The following is a 20,545-nucleotide window of genomic DNA, read 5'->3' as shown; positions in this document are numbered from 1 at the left end:
GAGCACACTGTACGACCCAGCTGATCCATCCCAACGAGATTCACCTGGGGGACCCAGGTTCGGTCCTGCTCACGCGCATTTAGATGTGTATATTTCACAAACTAACAAGTGGGTCCTCAAATTTTTTTCCCATTTTCCAAATGCCCAAAATGACCTTTTTGTGAAAAAGTAGCAGAAATAAGATTGTAAGTTGTGCTCTTTCAATTTTCACCAAAAGTAGACCATATGGTATTCCAGCTGCCAAAATTTCAAGACTTTCAGAGTGTTTCTGCTATATTTCGTTGAGTTGAGAATTTGTAGAGATTTACATCAAGTAATTCAAATTTGAACTACAAGTGTGCTCTAGTTTGGTCATAAAAATTGGGGGAAATAATTTCAAGCTTGCACATTAGGATTGTAGGTAGTGGCCACAAACAAAGGTGAAATTCCCAACCTCTTGGTATGAATGGTCATCCTTGCAAGTTTGACCACAATTTGGAAAAAAAATAAAGAAAATGAAAAGAGAACCTCAAAATTTGAAATCATTTTGCATGGAGCCCCTATATGCCCACTAGTCTGTTTTAGAGTGTTTTTCTGTATTTCATTGATTTAGTGAATTTCTACAGATTTACATCATGTAATTCAAATTTGAACTATAAGTGTGCTCTAGTTGGTCATAAATTAGGAAAAATAATTTCAAACTTGCACATTAGGATTGTAGGCAGTGACCACAAACAAAGGTGAAATTCCCAACCTCCATGTATGAATGGTCATCCTTGTAAGTTTGGCAACAATTAAGGAAAATGGAAAAATACTAAATAATTGAAATCCTTTTGCATGGATCCCTTATATGTGCACTATTTTGTGGGAAAATCATAAAATTGCGATATCACAAACTAAAAAGAACTTCACAAATTGACCTATCTCATACGAAGATCCATGGCTTTCAAGCAAAATGACCATGCCCATGGGCATTATCATCGCATAGTCCATGATAACGTGACCATATTTGGCACAAATAAGGGTCTTAACATTCTAAACAGTAATTCCAAAGGAAGTTTCAAGCTTTGGCTAATTTTTTTCCATTTTCAAAGTTCCTAAAGTGATTTCTTTGTGAAAGAAGTAGCAGAAATAAGATTGTAAATTGTGCCCTTTCCATTTTCTCCCGAAGTAGATCACATGGGATTCCAACTACCAAAATTTCAATACTTTTAGAGTATTTTTGCTATATTTCATTTATTTAATGAATTGCTAGAGATTTACATCAAGTAATTCAAATTTGAACTACAAGTGTGCTCTATTTTGGTCATAAATATTGGGGAAACTAATTTCAAGCTTGCACATTAGGATTGTATGTAATAGCCACAAACAAAGGTGAATATTACCAACCTCTTGGTATGAATGGTCATCCTTGCAAGTTTGACCATAATTTGGAAAATTAAAGAAAATAAAAAATACCTCAAAAATTGAAATCCTTTTGCATGGAGCCCTTATATATGCACTAGTTTGTTGGAAAAAATATATAACCTTGCAATATGACAAACTAAAAAAACTTCACAAAATGGCCTATCTCATATGAAGATCCATGACTTTCAAGCAAAATGTCTATGCCCGTGGATCACAATTCGCATCTCCGAGATTACGGTTTATGGTTAAAAAATTACGGTTTATGGTCTACCCCCTATTCCTATATGCTTTTGTGTGGTACCGCTCACAATTCGCATCTCTCGGCCTTCTTATACCGTCTTTCTAAAGAGTCCACCTTTTATATAGATAAGATTCGTAGTCTTTTAAACCTTTTTTTGGATAGAGTCCACATCAAACTACCAACCCTGTTACAATTTGTCTGTTAACGGATTCTGTCTGCCGAGTCCCTAGAGCAGGCACTTGTGAGCAATGCGCCAGAGTGCAAATTTCTCTAATTATGTGGATCAACATTAGGGATGTAGTCTAACTATATGATCTAGCTCCGTCAAATGTAATCTTTCCAATATACGGTACACAGTATATTGTATCCCATGGATAATGAACCAACTTCCTTAGGCACATTATACTTACGTTCCAACAAGCAGTGGTGAATCTGCAGGGGGCTTTAACAGGCTCGAGCCCCCCCCCCCCAGCCCTACAAATTTAGTTTTTACTACTAGTTTCAAGGTCCAGTCCACTCACTTGCTAGCCAAGCCCAACACATGTTTGCGTGACCCGGGTAGCCCAACCCCCCTCCGATTTTTTCTAGATTCGCCACCGCCAGCAAGTACTACTTCCATGCTAAACATATAAAGTAATTCAATGTGCAAATACATATTTAACTCCATAATGAGGTACTCCAAATATTAATAATTCCAAGTGGTTTGAATTTGCAGGACATATAATTCCAACAAACTCGAGCCTAAATTTAAAGGCTAGTGCTTGTGCTTGTGCTCATGAAGCATCAACGCACATATCAATTTTCAAGTTTCCACTCCCTATAAATGCGTCCTTGGAAGTTTCTCAAAACTGCGCCCATCGAACCCCACAGAAGATCCTGATCAAACATTGCATCATACTCCTTCCGCTCACAAATATAAGATGTTCTAACTTTTTTTAATAGGATACATATAGAGACATTTTAGTGTGTTTGTTCACTCACTTCTGTCCGTGTGTAATTCATACTAAAAAATCCAAAACATGATATATTTGTTAACGGAGGTTGTAACATTTCAAATTAACAATCATAAAATACGGTCCGTTCCTAAACTCTAAAACCATACAAATTGCCAGGACCTCCCAAGGGCGAAGACAACGTGGCTCGCAGCCGGAGGAAGAATCTTGACTGCTCCCTCCGATTGCCGGAGGAAGAATCTTGACTACTCCCTCCGATTGGGTTATTGGGTTTATAAGTCGGGCATGGGTTTTTATGTCTTTGATTTGATTAATGAAATATGTATAACATGCCACAAGACATTATGTGGTTAGAAACTACATTTGACAACGAATCTAAAGATATATTTTTATGAAATATAATACATGTTTCCCATTAAACCAAAGACCTGAAAAACTATGCCCGACTTATAAACCCACCGGAGGTAGTAGTTCAGGCACGGGGGCAGCATGAGGGGGACTAGCAGTGCAGCATTGGGAGGACGAAGAAGAACAACAATCCAATGGTTTTTTCGATAAAGGGAATATATTAATATCAAGATGATATCAATTACACCTGGCCTCTGCAACAACATCATATATAGAGCAAGTCTAGACATGATGGATGCACACAGCAAAAAAATGAAAAAAAGGAAAAAACGAAAGCCTCGTCAAAACAAAGAGAGACTCACAACAACAAGAGCACCACCAATGGTGGCAACACCTAGACTCCGAAAAAGATTCTCCAAAAACGACGCCTTCAGGAAGGTTATAGTGCACAAACACCATCATCGTCCGGTCCGACCATCCTAGTCAGATCCTGGGTTTTCACCCTGAAGAAGGTCCAATCTCCAAACAATGCCTTCAACAAGGAAACGACTATGAGGCCGCCATTGCCAGGTACAAGACCTAGGGCTTTCACCCCGGAATTGAGACCACCAAGAATAAAGTATGTCAGTGTCGCCACCCACTCGCCGAGATTACTGCTGCTAAGCTCCAATCGTCCGACACGCAAACTTCTTCCGATCTAGCCCATCCAGTCTTCTTCATACATCACCGCCATTACCAAGAAGTTTCACACAATATGAGCGAGTGCGTAGAACCTCTGGCCTTCGCTCCATAATGACATCCCCACCTCCGTTAGATCCCTGCTGACGAGGCGGATAGTGCGATGTGGTGGCGCCGCCGCTTGTACCTCGTCACGGTGAACCGTGCACAGCGCCGAAGATCTCAGGAAACGCCACACAAGGGTACCAGACAAGGAACATCTGTAGGCATCCGCAGATGGCATCATGCCCCTCACCTCCATCACAATGGACGACCGCGGCTGGAGGCGCGCGCGTCGCCAGAATGTGACCGAACGCCGCTGTCCACGCCGGGATCGCGCCTTGATCTTGTCCACGAGCTCCACATGCCATCCAGGATCCATGCAACCGCCAACAGAGCAACCGCCCACGCGCTCCAAGCGTCACAACCACGGTCGAGCCTTTTGGCAACCGTCGTCGTCGCTGTGAAGACAATGCCCATTGTCGAGCTGACTGGGCTAGCGGTGCGCCGTAGTGAGCACATATGGCGGACATGCTCTCTAATGTGCACCAGCCAGCGAGGTAAAGGAGGCACCCTCAGCACCAGAGGCCCATGATTGAGCCACCGTGGCAAGAGGTGGAAGGTTCGCCGTCCAGCAGGAGCACGCATGGACATGGAGCCGATGCAGTCCGCCTCAGATCCGTTTTCCGCTGCAATCAAATCACACGCACGGACAGGAGGAGATGCAGTCCATCTTACAAGGCATGGGATGATGTGGCTAACCATCATGAACACTGCTCGAATCAACCAGCCGCCGGTGAGGAGCGCCTTGGGCAGTTAGTCGTCGCCGTCGGGCTAGAAGGGAAGATTCGGAAAAGAAAGACAATGTCCCGCCGCCGCCATCGGCCGTGGGCTTTGCCCGACGGCGTCATCCGGCGGCGGCGAGGGAAGAAGCACAGAGGAGGCGGCCGGTGGAGGAGATCGGGGGCGTTCCAAACAGAGAAATAACTAAGAGAAAAGATACATTAGTTACAGAAACTGGAAACAATTTTCAGGCGCCTGACCTACAGGCTCAATAAATAATCATTAGTTACAACACATCATTTTGGCAGGCACATTTATGGCGCTGCTATGCACTCGAAGGCACATCCAACCATTCAGAAGAAGAAAAATGAACTGTGACATGACAAATTCTCTCTCCTAAAGACTCGAATGAAAATAACACCAAAATGTTTGCAGTGGTCCTTTATTTATTGGCACCATATGTGTCTAGCTGATAGCAGCGTCCTTCTTGCCTCATCTGCATACAAGAAATGGTAATTAGTTTCGCTGCAACCGAAAATGGAGAGAAGATAAAACAGAGAGCATAAAGCATCCTCCAAAAAGGCAATACACAGGACAGGTGTTGAATTTCAAGCTCTAAATGGATGTTTACACTTTTGACATTACAGGGGGTTTGGACACAAGAAATATCCTACTCCCCCCGTTTCTAAATATAAGCCTTTTTAAAGATTTCAATAGACTACATACGGATGTATACAGACGTATTTTAGAATGTACATTCACTCATTTTACTCCATATGTACTCTGTATTGGAATCTATAAAAAATGCTTATATTTAGGAACGGAGGGAGTAGTTACTTATGCAACGAAATATCAACAAATCAATAACTAATCCCACAAAACAGTGAAGCTGATAAAGATTCATGTGACAGACCTGCGATGCTTGCAGCAGAAAAATTGGCAGGTATATTAGCTTCAGATTCAACGGACGCCTTTGCTACAGCAATCCCAACTGCAACACTTTGCATAATATCCAATCCCCCACATAGAGATGAAAGGAACCCACCAACCAAACAATCGCCCGCACCTGTGAGGCTGGCCACTGAGGCAGATGTTGCAGGTAAATGGAAAACACGAGTTCTGGAAGAACCTTCTCTAGACAAATTAACAGGCATGCTGGATAGAGAACATCCCTCCAATTTTTCAAGTAGCCGAGTTGAGAAAGGTGTCACTTTACAACTTTTCTGATCCTTCATGAAGTTGACGTGCTCTCTGCAACATATGAAAACACCATTCGAGCCAAGTGTCACCAGGAGAAGCTTGATGCCCTTTTCGAGAAGAAAAAACATTGCTGGGCTGAGCATTTCAAACAAATAATCTACAGATTCCGCTTTGTTGTTGCACTGCTCAAGTTTGACAAAGTTGTACTTCCCTGGAGTAGACAGTGCGTTTGCCATGGCAATAAGCTCAATTTCATTCGGGGAAGTGCAAGTTATCTGAATCATCATAGAAAATCAATAAGTAAACTTCAAATATAACGGGAAGAGAAGTGCATTTACCGCGTAACTCTTGCCCGGACTCCCTAAAACTACTTCAACTACAAAACCATCCAACTACCAAAACTGGTGCGAAACCAAAACTTGGTTTGGTTGGTTAAACATCAGTGACTGTCGCCACGTTGGAAACAACATCACTGACTTTTTTCTGAGTAGACAGCCACATCACTGATTTTTTTCGTCCGCTTTCTACATGTGCCCCTACTGGTTCAAAACGATACTCCCTCCCTCCCTCTCTCTCTTCCTCTCTAATGGTATTTGTGGTTTACCTCGAAGACTCATCTATACACACATTTCTTACCCATGAAATTTGAACAGTCATGCCGATCTGCACTAGTTCTAATGGTTGGAGGGTGCAAAGTAAACAGTTTTGGAATCAAGGGGGTGCTTTCTCGAATCAGCCAAGGGGGTAATTCTTCCCATATACATACTAAAAAATGCTTACTCAATCATTTGCACTCACATGTTCCGCAATTGGTGCGATTCTTGAACTTTTTACCACCGAGACAGGCTCAAATAACACAGGCACCCCTGATTCATATGCTACTGAAACAAATAACACAATATAGTGTTTATCACTAACTTTTGACCCTACTCCAAAAAATATGATAAGAAAAACATAACACCGGTAATAATTGGGACATTCAAGTTAAACTAAAAGGTAATGTAGTGCAACAACAATGCCTTTATATAAGAAAACACTCCCTCCATTTTAGATTACAGAGCGCATTTTGTTTGAGCACACAGATTAAGAAGCATTTAAAGTAACTAGACCGGAGGATAAAAAGGACACCTTTCAAGTAAAAGTGCATGCAGGAATAGAACTCGGGCATTTAGAGACTTGAAGGCATGCAATGGAGAGAGATACTTAAGCTCATTGGAAGTTGGGTCACTTCATGGTACACCATGAGGGGGAAATGCATTAGAGGGCAGAATGAGTAACCAAAACATTCTGGTGGCTTAAAAAAATGCAGCTGGAAACTATGCAGCCTGTAATTTGAAATGGAGAAAGTACTAAAGACCAAGATTTCAGTTGCCGACAACCCCGTTTGGCCCTGAATTTATCAAATTAGGTTTCGAATTTGAATTTTGAAAGAAAATATCAGTTAACTTCAATACATCGAATAAGTGCAAATTTAGTTTGAAAAATCCTCCGCAAACTTCTGATAATCTTAGGTTACCACTGGTATCCATTATTCTTTGTCTCAAAACTGCCACTTGTTATGGTAAATAAAATTTACTGTATCCAGTATCCAACATACACATGCATACAAAAACTAAATGTTATCGGCTCCAGAAGATAATAAAGAGATGTAACAACTTACTTTTGCAAGCGGCTTGAAGTGACTCAGGAGATAAATTGGCGTCAAGCATTAGTAGAGGTGCAGTGGAGATGCGGCGGTAGAACTGATATATCCAGCTAGGGGTAAGAAAAGTTTCCTGCCCCAAGAAAACAGAGACAAATATAGTGGTAATTAGCAAACAGCCAAACACTAATGTTCAATGTAAGGAAACAGTACACATTTCGTTGAATAATTCTTACAACTGCTTGCACACTCGCGACACCAGCAAATAATTCTCCATTCCCATCGAATACATTTGATACTACTGGGGTTGTAACATCAGGAACCTGCAGTATTCCTACTTAAGTGCTGTGAGATAATGCTAACTAATAAAAAGTAACTAAAGATCATTTAAAGGGGCAAAAGGAAAATAAAAAAAACCTTGACAATTCATGAACAGCATTCACAGTGAAATAATAAATTAAAGATGTTTCTATAAAGAAGATGTCATATTATCACAAGAACAATTGAGGCCCTCAAGTTGCTGCAAGAGAATTGAAGGTCTTGTCTTAAAAATTAAATTCAGAAGTCAAGTTTCCTTTTACACATAATCAGGGTGAGAGAAAAATAAATGATGCACCGGGCCCCACCCGCTGATTTCAGGGGGCCGAGTGAGATCTATGGAAGAAGATACCAGCACCACGCGTTGAATTCAGTAGGAGGATAGATTTATGGAAGGACACGCTGGGCCCCACCACTAGAATTCGCGGGGGGGGGGGGGGGGGGGGGGGGGGGGGGGCGGAGATAATTTTGGATGCTCAGTACATGGAAGGAGCTTTCCAATGCGTGATGCTCGATCGAGCGCTCCAACGCGTGGCCGCGAAGGAGCTTTCTCCGCTAGTGAGTTGTGAGTGATGCTGATGAGCAAACCCAGTTCTCTAAGTGTTTCCCAGGACAACCGAGAATTTTTTCCGGTACCACTGAGCTTTTGTCCTACCAAGTGTGTCTCTGTTAGCTCTGGTATCTCCGAACTTAACCTTGTCTAGCAATTATGAGCACCTCTCATTTGCTTCGGTATAGGTCCGGTATTTCCAAGCCAAATCTTTCTGGCATCTCCAAGCTGAGACTTGGCCGTTTCTGCACCATTCCATTCCAGGGCTTCCTCTATTGACCCCGGCACTTCCAAGAATTATCACTTCCCTACCTCTGACCAAGTTGATCCTTCATGCAGAAATGAACTATTCCATTGTCCAGTACCTCTGTGTCTTTTGCATTCGGTACCCCTGGGTATTTGGATTTTCAAGAGGGTTACTCGACAGCCAGTACTTCCGAGTGCCAGGCACCTCCAAGTAAAGTCATTTTTCCTGCCTGACCGTTCAAATTTGAACGAGTCCAGTACTGCCAGGTTTTCTGTTCGGTACTACTGAGCAAGTTGTAAGCTATTGCAACGGTCAGATTTCTGCTTTTTCCTATACTCCCTCCGTTTTTGTATACAAGGCCATTATCTCACTTTTCAGATACCAGAAAACAAAACCAACTAATAAATAGCAGGACTAACTGTGTGGAAAACCTCTCGTGTTCTGGGCTAATTAAACATGTGCATGTGGTGCCTCTTTCTCAATGGCTGCATGCAACGTTTGCATTAGTAAGCACCATCATACAAGGCAAAAATCTAATCAATTCTTCTCGGGAAGAGATAGTGGTATTGTATAGATGCAAATTGCATTTTTGATAGTGGCCTTGTAGTTAAAACCAGAGGGAGTGATATAGACCCCCCCCCCCCCCCACACACACACACACCACTGAGTGGGCAAGCATTTTTTGAGCGATTTTTCAGAGGGTTTGAAGGCAGAACTCCACCACCTCTTGGACCCCTTAGTGCTCCATCTCTCTTTGCTCCATCATTTGATTCTTAGTGAGAGAGACCCTATGGATTCTTGACAGAGTTGATTGAAGATCTTTTGAGTTCATCCAAGTGACTGTCCTTTGCTTGTTACTCTTGGAGGGTGTGCGCCTCCTAGACGATTAGGAGTCACTTGATAGCCTTCAAGGTGTGAAGGAATCAAGAGTTCGTAGAAGGCCTAGTGATTGCCTTCTCCGTGAAGATCAACCCCGGTTAGGCTTTGACCTTCGTAGTATCAAGCGATGGTAACATAGGTGGGCAAGAGGTTTCGTGGGACCTTAGTGGTCGACCTTGCCAAGGCCTTTGTGTGTCTTGGGAATTTGTGTTTGAACCTTTACCAACGAGGAGAAGGATTGCATCAACAACCTGAACCTCAAGAAACCATCGTTGTGTTTGATGTGTTTGCAATATCTTTTCCCTTACTCCTAGTTACTTGCAATTTTCGCTTCCACACTCTAATCTTGTTGTAGACTTGTTGTGTAGGCTCCCCAAGACAACCTTGGTAGAGAAGTTTTAAACTTGATCGCTTAAATCGGACGTAGATTTTATAAGGTCTATTCACCCCCTTCTAGACCATAACCTCAACCCTACAACACGACTAACACCGAATTTGGCATAGGGTGGTTGTGAGCTATTTGATCACCGCAGTGGGGCGGGAGGGGGGGGTGCTTTTCTAGTCCCACTACAGTTAGAGTTTTAATTTTGGTTTGTTGTACCAAACTGTAGGCCTGTACCATTGCATCACAAATAAGCACAGAGCAAATTGCCAAACAACATTAAGCCAGTGGAGAACCAGGAACTAATTGTAAAGGGAAAATATTCAACATATTAGCAACATACAAAATAAATATTTCAACTGGGTTTAACATACAAATATATGGTTGATATCACGATCAGTACAGAAAGATAGATAACTTCACACTTACCATCTGTACATAGTCCAGCTAACCTCCAGTACTTCAATAGAAAATCCCCTTTAGCAGAATTAACGAAAAGTATTGGATCAAATTTTAACTCAAGGCAGGAAAAGGGAAGAGTACTCTGACATGAGTACATTTAGTTATTAGAAAAACTAGGTCAACATAAGTACGCTATACCTGCCATATCATCTCCAATGACACTAATCATGAGTGGTTGAGTCCCAAGCTTAGCCATGCACTCAGCAATATTTCTAGCTACTCCCCCACCGATGTACTTAACCTATGAAGTTCAAATACATCATCAAATGGTATTCGACTCAAACTTTACTTCTTATATGACAGAAATAATGCAAGCTCGCAAGCTGTATGCCTCGACCTAAGGATGAATAACATGCATATAATATCAACCAAAATAGATAGGCGTTCAAAATAATTACACATACATAATAACAAGGATGAAGTATTTTACTAATCAGAGATCAAATATGACAGAACTTGTAGTTTTTATGGACTAAGTTGGGGTAAAATTATCTGCAGATGCCAATACCTCTCATGATCGGCAGAAGTTCGGCCAAAAATCACGAAATCAACCAGTTCGATTGGTCACAAGAAAAGGGTTAATTTTAGCTAATAAAATCACTCTAATTTGAAAATCTCGGGTTAAGAAATCAATGGAAAAGCATTGTCTTCAGTGGGGGCAAAATATTTTTCGAAACCAAAAATTGTTTTGCCTGGTGAGACGAGGAATCTTGAGCTTTGCCAAGTTTACGGTTGGCACAACGACCAGACTAAAAGTGTGAAAGTAGAGACTTTTGCGATGGATCCTCAAGCCCATAGTAAGAATATGTGAGGGGATATATCCTAGCAAAGCCCACTTTGACAGAATTAGGCTACTGGTCATGGCTGATCCAAACGTCGCACCGCACGCTTATACCTCGCATCATTCAATCCAGCAAAATATCATGTGATCCAAGCTATCAATTGGTGGAAATGAGGAGTGTGTTTTAAAGCAAGATGGTGATTTACCATCCCAGGAACGGTGGTGCCAGGATGTGGCGGCACGGACGGCTTCGCGTGGATGTCCAGCACCATTCCGCCGATGATCACCGGGATCTGTCCTGCCTCCGGGGCGCTTAGCTGATTCTGAGCACGAAATGGGACCGATTAAGCAAGACATGATACGAGTGAGTTAGGAGGGGACTTGGTGGGATGGCAGGCTGGGGCCTCTAAGAGATAGCTCGTACCAGGCTAAGGACGGGCGGCGGCCGAGGGAGGAGATGGCGGCGGACGGCCTCCATCCTCCGGCGGGAAGACGAGGCGGCGGCGTCGGTCATGGTGACGGCCGAAGGCGTGGAGATGAAATTTCGGGCCGTGGGGAGTGAACGGGGAATTGGGAATAGCTGGACGATGAAATTGCAAAGGTACGTCTGTGGGGCGTTTGGTAGCCTCCATTCCCCTCAGGCCTCGACCACGTCCACCGAATGCAAATTTGGCTCGTTTGAATGTGCGTTTACTGTTTGGTCTATAACACAAATCTTACAACAGCACATCTCAGTTAGGCGCGTTAATAACGACTGAATTAGCCAATTTCTCTTAACCAAGCTCGCGGCATGCACGGGAGGAACAAGGCGTCAAGCAATGCGAACTCTCGCGTGTTCCCGAAAACACAGCAGGAGGAATTGGGTCACCTCCCGCCGAATCGGTCATCTTATTTACCCCTTCGGCTCATCGCCAAAAACCCCGCCACCAACCCCCTCTCCCCTTCGAATTCTCTGTCCAATTCGGATTCTTCACCGACGAGAAGGTAAGTAGAGTATCTTCTCTGGTCGGTTGTAGAAGGCGACGACGATTTGTCTTCCTGCTCTTCTCCGACACCCTAATGCTTCAGTTGGAGACAGAGCACTACCAAGGCCACACTACAGTTAGCTCACATATCACTGGTTAAACTTGTTTAGTTTCTCTAACATGCCAAACACAACTAACAACATTGTGTTTCTTCGTTAGGTCCACCCCAAGGACGCTAAGTTCCTCAACACTTTCATCCAGAACTACTCGAAGATGCAGTAGATATTCTCGGTTGGCTACCGGCAAGCATGCCATGGGCTCTAGCGAGCATCTCAGTTCGCCTATGCCTACGCCTGAGTATCCAGATACCCACGAGTCCGAGACCAACATCCTTGATGGTCATGAGAAGGTTGTTGACCATGTTCCTGTTGTTGAGAGGAAGAGGAAGAGGGGCGGCTTGATGGATGAGGAGCCGAGCGTCTTTAGCAGCATGACTGAGGCTGTCAAGGAAGTGGCAACTGCCATCAGGGAGAGCAAGACCGCCGACGCTCACCCTTCCCTCTACAGTTCCGTCATGGAGATGGGTGGCTTCGGTCAGGAGGCTCTGATGGCGGCTCTTAGCCACCTACTAAACATCATGGCACGGGGGCTTGGGTTCGTTGGCATGGGGGGGGGGGGGGGGTTCATAAGGTGCTATATCTTAGGACATTGCTGGCTTGCACTACTACTAGTGTTGCTTATGGTGGGGGTGATGACGTGCATGATGATGACACACGACGCCGACGATGACGATGTACATCTTATTGTACATAGGGCTTAAAAATTGTTGTTGGCCTATATATTTTGATGAGGTGGTATATACGAACCCATCGTGCTGATGGTGATTGATAGGATTACACCATCTATTAAATGTGGTGGTAGGATAACATCATAGTAGTTAGGACGAACTTGTTCTGCCTTTTGGGGTATAAGATTATGCATGCCTATATTGTTTCTGTTTCATATGTTGGAGAAAATTACACGATAATACCACATTTGGGGCGGTAGTGGCAGATTGATACCACTTTTGGTAATTTTTATGTGTCAGTACCAAGTCTGTAACGAGCTGTTACAAAAAGGTCTAAACCATGTATTGACGCGGTATCTGATTGGCGGGACCCATCCGGCAGGTGCCCACGTGGCATCTTTTTTGCAGAAAACCCCCTTACTTTATACGTAAATGCCCTTTTATTTTGCGGAAAAAGTCTCATGTGACAGACTTTTTTTCGTTTAGCAATTTCAACCACCAAATCGGACTCCATTGCAAGTTTTCGTCGGAATCGACAAATAAATAAAACAAACAAAATTTGTGCCGCCAAGATTCGAACAAGAGACCTGCCGCAGGCTAGAGTCGCGCGCTGGCCAACTCGACCAAGGGACGCTTACGTTAAAATGCAGGCAAGAGGCATTTGTATAGTCTACCAACACGCTGGGCCGGCCGTTGGGCCCAGCGACACTACGCGCGCTAACTTACTATTTTTCTATAATCATGGTATTAATACATTTTATTTTTGTGATTACTTATTATTATTATTAAAAACAGTTGAGACAATATTAGTATTATTAAGTGTCAAGCACCAGACTAGAACACACGCACGGTCAACATTTTATGTGTCTTCACTCAGGACTACTGGCATGCACAATTATTGTGTATCCTCGTTATATTATTCAAATACAAAACTATTAAAAAATACGCTTGACACATAGTTTTTTTTAGTTACCCGTATATTGATTGTATTTTTTAAATGCACAGTTACTTAAAAAGTTGACAGCATGTATTAAAAATAATTGCGTAATCATAATAAATTTTATAAATGCAATAAAACTGTTCAACTTTTATTAAGAAAAATCGACGTGTTTCTTGCAATGCAAGAATGATTTTACACAGTTAGTTTTTAATACATACTTATCATGGCATTTTTTGAAATACACATTGCCACAAGAATTCATCGTGTATCAAGAAAATGTTCACCACGCATTATTTAAAATGTTCATCATATCTTAAGAAAATTGCTCAAGATATATTACAAAAACAGTCAATTTGCATTTAAAATATGGTCAACGTATATTACCAAAAGTCCGTTATATTAAAAAAAGTTCACCGTTTGTAAAGAAAGTTTCATCGTGCATTAAAAACTGTTCACTATACGCAGAAAAAGTGCTCAGCGTACATTAAAAAAAATTCATGTGTATTTGAAACCATGTTCATCATATAGTGAAACCTATATTAAAAATATTCAGTAAGTTTGTTAAAAATCTAAGAGTAAAACCAACCCAGTGAATTAGAAAATATGAAGAAAAAAGAAAAATCAAAAAATAAGCCAAAACCGGAAACAAAAATAAAGCATAAGAGAAATGAAAAGAAAAGAAACCAGGGCACGCCTCAGCACTCCCGCAGCTACAGGCCTCGCTGGGCCCAGCCGCCCGGCCCAGAGTTACGATATAAAAGAATTCTCGCCTGTCCTCCGCCGTGGGTGGTTCTGTGGTGTGGTGGATAGCGCGTCTCAACTTTGTATAATGGGGGCTGCTACAAATAAGCTACAATGACGCCATGGTAGCAGCGAGTCAACGCAGCACCATTGCAAACTTGCAGTCCTAGCGCAGCTCCAACGCAGCACCACGAATGGCTTCCGGCGAGCTCCATTGCGGCCCCAGCGGAGCTCCGACGCAGCACCGACGCGCCGGCGAAGCTCCATTGCAACTCCGGCCAAGCTCCAATGCAGCCCCGGCGGAGCTCCAACGCAGCTCTGACGGCTCCGGTGAAGCTCCATTGCAACCCTGCCTGAGCTCCACCGCAGCGCTGACGGCTCCGGCGAAACTCTATTGCAACTCCGGCGGAGCTCCATTACAGCCCGCGCGTGGTCCAAGGCAGCGCCGACGGCTCCGGCGAAGCTCCATTGCAACTCCGGCGGAGCTCCATTGCAGCCCGGCATGGTCCAAGGCAGCGCCAACGGCTCCGGCGAAGCTCCATTGCAACTCCGGTCGAGCTCCATTGCAGCCCTGTCGGAGCTCCACTGCAGCGCCGACGGCTCCGGCGAAGCTCCATTGCAGCCCGGCGTGGTCCAAGGCAGCGCCGACGGCTCCGTCTCCACGGGTCACATGTCGCTTGCTGCACTGCAGCTCCCCACCGATTCGCGTTGCAACGTCACTGGTCGACGGCGAGATCGTGGGGTCGCAGCGCTGCTGTGGTTGGACTGGTCGCGCCAGAAAAAAGAGAAGAAGCAGGTGGAGCAGTGGTGGCAGCTGGCGGTGCCTGCAGCAGCAGGTTGGGTTGGCTCATGCAGCGATGGCTGCCGCGACGACGGGCCAGTGGCCGATGTCGGCTTGCTTATCCTGCGTCCGGAGAAAGAGATGGGGATTTGCTTCTGCAAAGGTAGGAGATGAGGAAGCCGAGGGGCACGCGGAGAGGATAAGGTTGCCAGGTCCACGCCACACAGGACACACGTCGCTAGGACGAGGCGACTTACGCGTCGCTGTTATCAGCCGGATGAAAATAAACGATTTCCTTTTTTTATCATGCTAGGTGAAGTGGTGCGTGGTGTACATAGGGAGGGTTCCAAGAGTTTACCGTTCATGAGTCATGAACAAGTGACCTATTACAAAGACAACTGCTTCAAAAGTTTTATGACCAAGCGAAAGGCAGAGGATGCCTAGTCCGACTTTATGCTCTCCTGGTCAGTTTGGGCTGTGTGAGATGAAGACAACGTCATCATTCAATTCGTTCTGATTGTAGTGTCGTTTTATTGGCGTGATAATTGTGATCATATATAAAATGCAACGAGCACTTGTTAGGGTGGTAGATGCTAACAGTATACACAGCCAAATGTGTGAAACCAAACATGTAGCATAGTGCATCAGAAGAGCCATATGCAGGCAACCAAACGCGTGAGGAAGAAGGGATTGGTGCTTTCATGCAGATTGGCCATATGTAAGCTACCAAACTATGTGCCGAACATGGTTTTCTACCTGCATTACCTCAGCCTGTCTAAGTTGAGCCAAAGACATAAAAAAAACAGTGCAGGCTAACAGCCGCCTCCGACGTGTGTGCAGTGATGCAAACGTCTTGCCAAAACCTGAGCATGATATCTGACAATTCATCTCCTACACGCACCCCTCCTATGTAGTAGTAGTAGTAGTAGTTTCCACCACTGGCTTCTCTCGTGGTGACAAGAGCCCTTCGGTACAGCTTGGGAAACAAAGGTACCCAAAAAGAGAGCCACCATCCGGTTGCTTCCGACGAAGAGTCGCTTTTATGCTGGACTTCATCGGCAACCGGTGAGCAGGGTCTGGATTGAACTGCCCGCAGCCGCCTTCTTCTTCTGCGGCTGAAAACCCACCATCACAGGGTTAAAATACATACACACATCACAGGTTATGGGAGTGGCAGTGCTGGGCAAGCCCACAGGTACCTTCTGGTTGTTGAAGAGGTCCTCTGCGATGGACTCCATTTGTTTTCGCCGCTTCTCCTCTCTCATGAAATCATTCAAGGTACCCTTTTCATAATCAGATTCTCTGCGGAAAGGAAACAGAATAAGGTAAGCCTTTTAGTGCCAAACCTACTGATGAATGTCAAATTCCAACAGAAGTCATCATGATCTTACCTGTATGGTTCTTGTGCACATGGAATAAGGGCCTTGAAGCTGTTTCCAGACACGGTTTGCCTCTGAAAAGTCGAAGGTCAACGATTCCGCTGTGTTAGCATTCAACTCTTTGTGCCAAAAAAGACGACATGAGCATACAGAACATACCTTTTTGAATCGTTTGAAGTTAACGCCTCCAGTTTCTGTTGACACGGTAGGAGCTGGCCGAAGGACCCTTTTGACAATCAGATCTTGACTGAAAATAACATGACAAGTCTCTTCCCTGCTACTGTCCAAGTTCTCATCCTTAGGCGCCTTGTTCACGAAAACAGCATCACAAGCCTCATCCTGCACCACCTTGTTGATAACCCGAACATGCTCACCTCCAGCTTTGAACCCAGAAATTGTTGTTTTCTCTATGACCTGAACATCCTCCTCCATGGGTTCCGAAATTTCTTCTTTCTCCAGGTCGTTCTGAATATTGATGCTGACGTTTGTTTCTTCTAAATTTACAGCACTCACACTGCTTGTAACTTTACTTTCTGCTTTATCGTCAGACATATGCAGAATATGGTGCTGAGACTTGCTAGCAGCAACAGTATGATCAGATATTGCAGTATCAGTTTCAACATCAGAATCCGCCACAATAGTTTCATCCGTTGTATTGGAGGATGCAATCATGTCTGGCAAAAAAAATTTACATTTGTAGGTTCAATAAGGCTGGTGGTATATATATGCTACTGCTTAATGTTAAGATGTCCAATTTCTTGCACGTTCTCCAAAAATGCATATGCATGGAACTTTTAATACTTACAAGCAGGTGGTTCAATAGCAGCTGCTTCCAAGCGACCAGACAATATAGCAGCAAATAGCTTCACGTCAGTGGTCTTGGACAAAGGAAATAGAGGACGCATCTTACTGAACTCCAAAGGAGATTTTGCAGGAACAAGAAGAATTTGTTGGTCATTGTCTCCAGCTCCAGAGTCCTGTTAATTTCATGCTTAAGTCATTCATCTGTTTGCACCTCCCGTAAACAAAGAGTACACACCCACCAATAACAAGATAAATCATCATGCAAATAGAGGCAATGAAGCAATCACATAAGGTAGCACCGGAATAAGTAACTGACATTATTATCAGCTCAAGCCCTCTTCATCTAGAATTTGGGTGCCTTATGTTTTTAAAGAGAAAATGCATTATTCCTCAAAGGTATCCTCAAAAGAAAAAGAAAAAAAATTTATAACATATTAGAACACTTACCTGGCTGTTAGCACAAAACTCCTCGATACTGAGATATTTTGCTCCAGTTGATTCCAGTAGCTCTTGTATTTTCTCTCCAAATTTATACTGCAATTGAATAACGTTAGTCAACAGCAAAACGCCTGATGATATCCTTTCAACTTTAACATACACCACCTTTTCTGACGACCCCAGGATAAAAGTATGGCCTGCTAGGCAATTCTCCATGAGCTTGTTCTCAACCATCTTTATATCCATCCCATCAAGAGTCAAGTTTGGAATATATCTGGATCAAGTACCATGAATATATCACCATCTGTTGTTACGGGAGAACCACAAGTTGATGCAAGAATCAACAGAAACTACAACTCAGGTGCTGAAGGTTGCCCACAGCTTACTGTGTACAAGAAGGGATCTCCGTGTGTATGTTCTTTTCAGCCATCGCCTGAAACAGATCAAAACAAGAACTCAAACCTGAAATATACATATGAATAAGAAAGTGTAAATGACACAAGTGAAATAGTTGATCATTGCTATATAATTTACAGAATCACACCAGAGGACCTCCTCTGTCCATCTATATGCATGAATTTTATTCGCATAATTCAGGTTCTCTGGCTAAAAAATACCATACGAGCATCCAAGCAATGCTGCAGGAGGGACAAAGGAAAGTACCTTGAACCAGTTTCCCAAGATGATTGGCTTTTTTGTGATGATTGCATCAAGGAGCTCAGGTGTCAATGGAGATGATTCATCCACAAGAACATGTGTACATGTATCAATCCACTTACGAGTAACATATGCACCTTAGAAGGATAATACCGACATCAAAATTAAGTAGCAACAAGCATGGCAAAACCTATGCTTACTAATGAACCGACAGCAAGTACATCATACAAGTGTAGTTACCACTAACCAATAGATGTCATGACTGCCTGCAATGATCGATCAATTCGTGCCGACTTTTTGCCATGAAAAAAGACCACTATGGGGATAAACGAGAACCTGTCAGGAATATCAACAGAACTAAGTGCAACTTATACATCCACCTTTTCAACCAAAGCACCAGTACATATATGAAATAAGCAAAAAAAAACATTAAAAATGATTGCATGCATTGACAATCATTTCTTACAGATAGTTGCGCATGCTAATTAAAAAAAGATGTGTGAGCAGGGAAGAAGGCACAAGCATACCGTTGCCCCATTTTTCTTTTATACTAACCTAAAGGTCATGTTGCCATTTCCGAAAGTCACGGTATCGCCATCGGAAAGCACCACAACTTCATCTTTACGTAGACGACTGCCCTGGGTCCCCTGTACCTTGTTGACAAATGTGCCATATTTTGAACGATCAACTACACTGACACATGAAGGGCTTGCTGGAGCACCAGAACGTGGCTCCCAGGCAACCATCTTTTCAACTGCTATCTCCGCATGCACTCGGGATATCGACGTTTCTGTTTGAACGATATCGCAATCTGTAGCAGAAATGCCGGTGTCAATCTACAGTCTCATACATGATGTTCAATGTATACTGATAGTCTATGAATTCCAAATCACATGCTACTATATTGATAATCTATCAGTTTTAGGGGCTTGCACAAATGGAGACCATATCAACTTTACTGAAAAGAAGAGTGTGGCTCTTGTCCTTGATGGTCTAGTAAATACAGTAACAAAGATAAAATCCTTGACTATAGACTGCATTTATTTCAGACAAATGAAGAGACAGGACACAAATTAAAATCGTAGGAATCAATCAGCATATCTGAATCCCAAAACGTCATCTCCTTTTTTCCATCCTGCCGAGAGGTTGTGTACAGGAACTCAACGATTGAACCGCTAACACAGCTATCGTATCACCAACCTATGTACTGACCAGTAATTGCACGCAGAAACAAAACCTTAATGAACCAACAAGCCTTAAACAACAGACCTTTGCGGCCGACCGTGTACGTCCCGGCGGCGGAGATGTAGTACTTCTGCGCCCCTGCAAGACCCCATGGAAACCATTCATCACCAAACTGAAAGGAAAAATCTGTGCACTACGAGGTCTGCGGAATCGGAGGGGGGGAAGGGGGTGGCACACCGCGCTCTGTGCCGACGGGGGTCAGCGCCCAGACCATCTCTCTCTCAAGACCTCTTCACTCTCGTCTAGGATAGAGTCCCGGGGGCCTTTGCAGCCGCGCTGGGTGGTGGCCAGCGGGGGTTTGGTCCAGATGTTCAGTGGCGGCTGCCGGCGTAGCGCGATGGCCGCCTGACACGGCACGCGCGGTGGTGGGAGCGAGTCGTAGTGTTGTGAGTACGTCTCTGCTGAGAGAATACGTATTCGGGAGTTTCTGTTTGTGTTCGATCTGGGCCGGATGGACCGATAGCCTAGCTGAGTAACTGGGCTTGGGCGCTCGGCCGATCACGACGGTGTAAATTCATTGCAGCTCGTTTGTCTCAAAAAAAAAATGCAGCTCGTCGTCGGGAAAAGGAAAACTCTTTTTTTTTCATCAGCTCTAAAAACAAAACTTGAAGTACGTGCTCGTACAGCCGATTTTGTTATTGCTTCCTCGCCAAAGGTTTCCAGAGGAGGATGGTCTTGCCTCCCGACGGGGTTTGTTAAACTTAACTTGATGCTTCTTTTGATCATGATTTACTCAGGGATACGATGGGGCGGTTTTAAGAGACGACAAAGGTAGATCCATTGCTCGGGAAATGGTGAGATTAACTGGTGCGCGGATGTACTGATGGCTAAAACTCTGACCTAAAAAAATTCGGTCTATCGCTGGCGCAAGGGACAGGAAGCAACCACATTATAATATGTAGGTGATCGACACCATGAA

At 43.8% G+C, this 20,545-nt stretch overlaps 2 protein-coding genes across 4 annotated transcripts; both read right to left on the bottom strand.

The window, feature by feature from the left end:
• Positions 1-4,653: 4,653 nt before the first annotated feature.
• Positions 4,654-11,547, bottom strand: LOC109772933 (pseudouridine kinase). 3 transcript variants are annotated; one of them, XM_020331635.3, is made up of 9 exons: positions 11,314-11,547; positions 11,096-11,212; positions 10,247-10,349; positions 10,076-10,123; positions 7,507-7,604; positions 7,289-7,403; positions 6,427-6,509; positions 5,342-5,903; positions 4,654-4,924 (listed from the first exon to the last, which is right to left on the bottom strand). In XM_020331635.3, exons 1-9 carry the CDS (start codon positions 11,401-11,403, stop codon positions 4,875-4,877), a joined length of 1,266 nt encoding a protein of 421 aa, XP_020187224.1. In that variant the 5' UTR covers positions 11,404-11,547; the 3' UTR covers positions 4,654-4,874. The 3 variants fall into 3 exon arrangements, with proteins under 3 accessions (XP_020187224.1, XP_020187225.1, XP_040258283.1); XM_020331636.3 differs by having other exon boundaries at positions 6,427-6,506; XM_040402349.1 differs by lacking the exon at positions 4,654-4,924 and having other exon boundaries at positions 5,274-5,903.
• Positions 11,548-15,779: 4,232 nt separating this feature from the next.
• On the bottom strand, positions 15,780-20,040 carry LOC109772932 (nibrin homolog). Its single transcript, XM_020331634.4, has 13 exons — positions 19,804-20,040; positions 19,651-19,704; positions 18,937-19,192; positions 18,629-18,717; positions 18,388-18,518; positions 18,111-18,157; positions 17,890-17,998; positions 17,734-17,820; positions 17,288-17,459; positions 16,642-17,156; positions 16,495-16,556; positions 16,303-16,405; positions 15,780-16,218 (listed from the first exon to the last, which is right to left on the bottom strand). The coding sequence occupies exons 1-13, from the start codon at positions 19,838-19,840 to the stop codon at positions 16,156-16,158; spliced, it is 1,725 nt and encodes a 574-aa protein (XP_020187223.1). The 5' UTR covers positions 19,841-20,040; the 3' UTR covers positions 15,780-16,155.
• Between the last annotated feature and the right edge of the window lie 505 nt (positions 20,041-20,545).

Source organism: Aegilops tauschii, chromosome 1 (genome assembly GCF_002575655.3).
Source record: "Aegilops tauschii subsp. strangulata cultivar AL8/78 chromosome 1, Aet v6.0, whole genome shotgun sequence".
Lineage (NCBI taxonomy): Eukaryota > Viridiplantae > Streptophyta > Magnoliopsida > Poales > Poaceae > Aegilops > Aegilops tauschii.
The sequence above is the reverse complement of the archived record's forward strand: the minus strand, read 5'-3'. Positions and strand labels throughout refer to the sequence as shown.

Coding starts and splice junctions, on each gene's coding strand:
- LOC109772933 (XM_040402349.1), bottom strand. CDS start 11,403: ATGACCGACGCCGCCGCCTCGTCTTCCCGCCGGAGGATGGAGGCCGTC. Junction 10,124..10,246: donor CATTGGAGATGATATGGCAG/GTATAGCGTACT, acceptor ATTCTGCTAAAG/GGGATTTTCTATTGAAGTAC. Junction 7,404..7,506: donor TCGCGAGTGTGCAAGCAGTT/GTAAGAATTATT, acceptor TTCTTGGGGCAG/GAAACTTTTCTTACCCCTAG.
- LOC109772932 (XM_020331634.4), bottom strand. CDS start 19,840: ATGGTCTGGGCGCTGACCCCCGTCGGCACAGAGCGCG. Junction 18,718..18,936: donor AATGGCAACATGACCTTTAG/GTTAGTATAAAA, acceptor TATTCCTGACAG/GTTCTCGTTTATCCCCATAG. Junction 18,158..18,387: donor TCTTGGGAAACTGGTTCAAG/GTACTTTCCTTT, acceptor GATCTGTTTCAG/GCGATGGCTGAAAAGAACAT.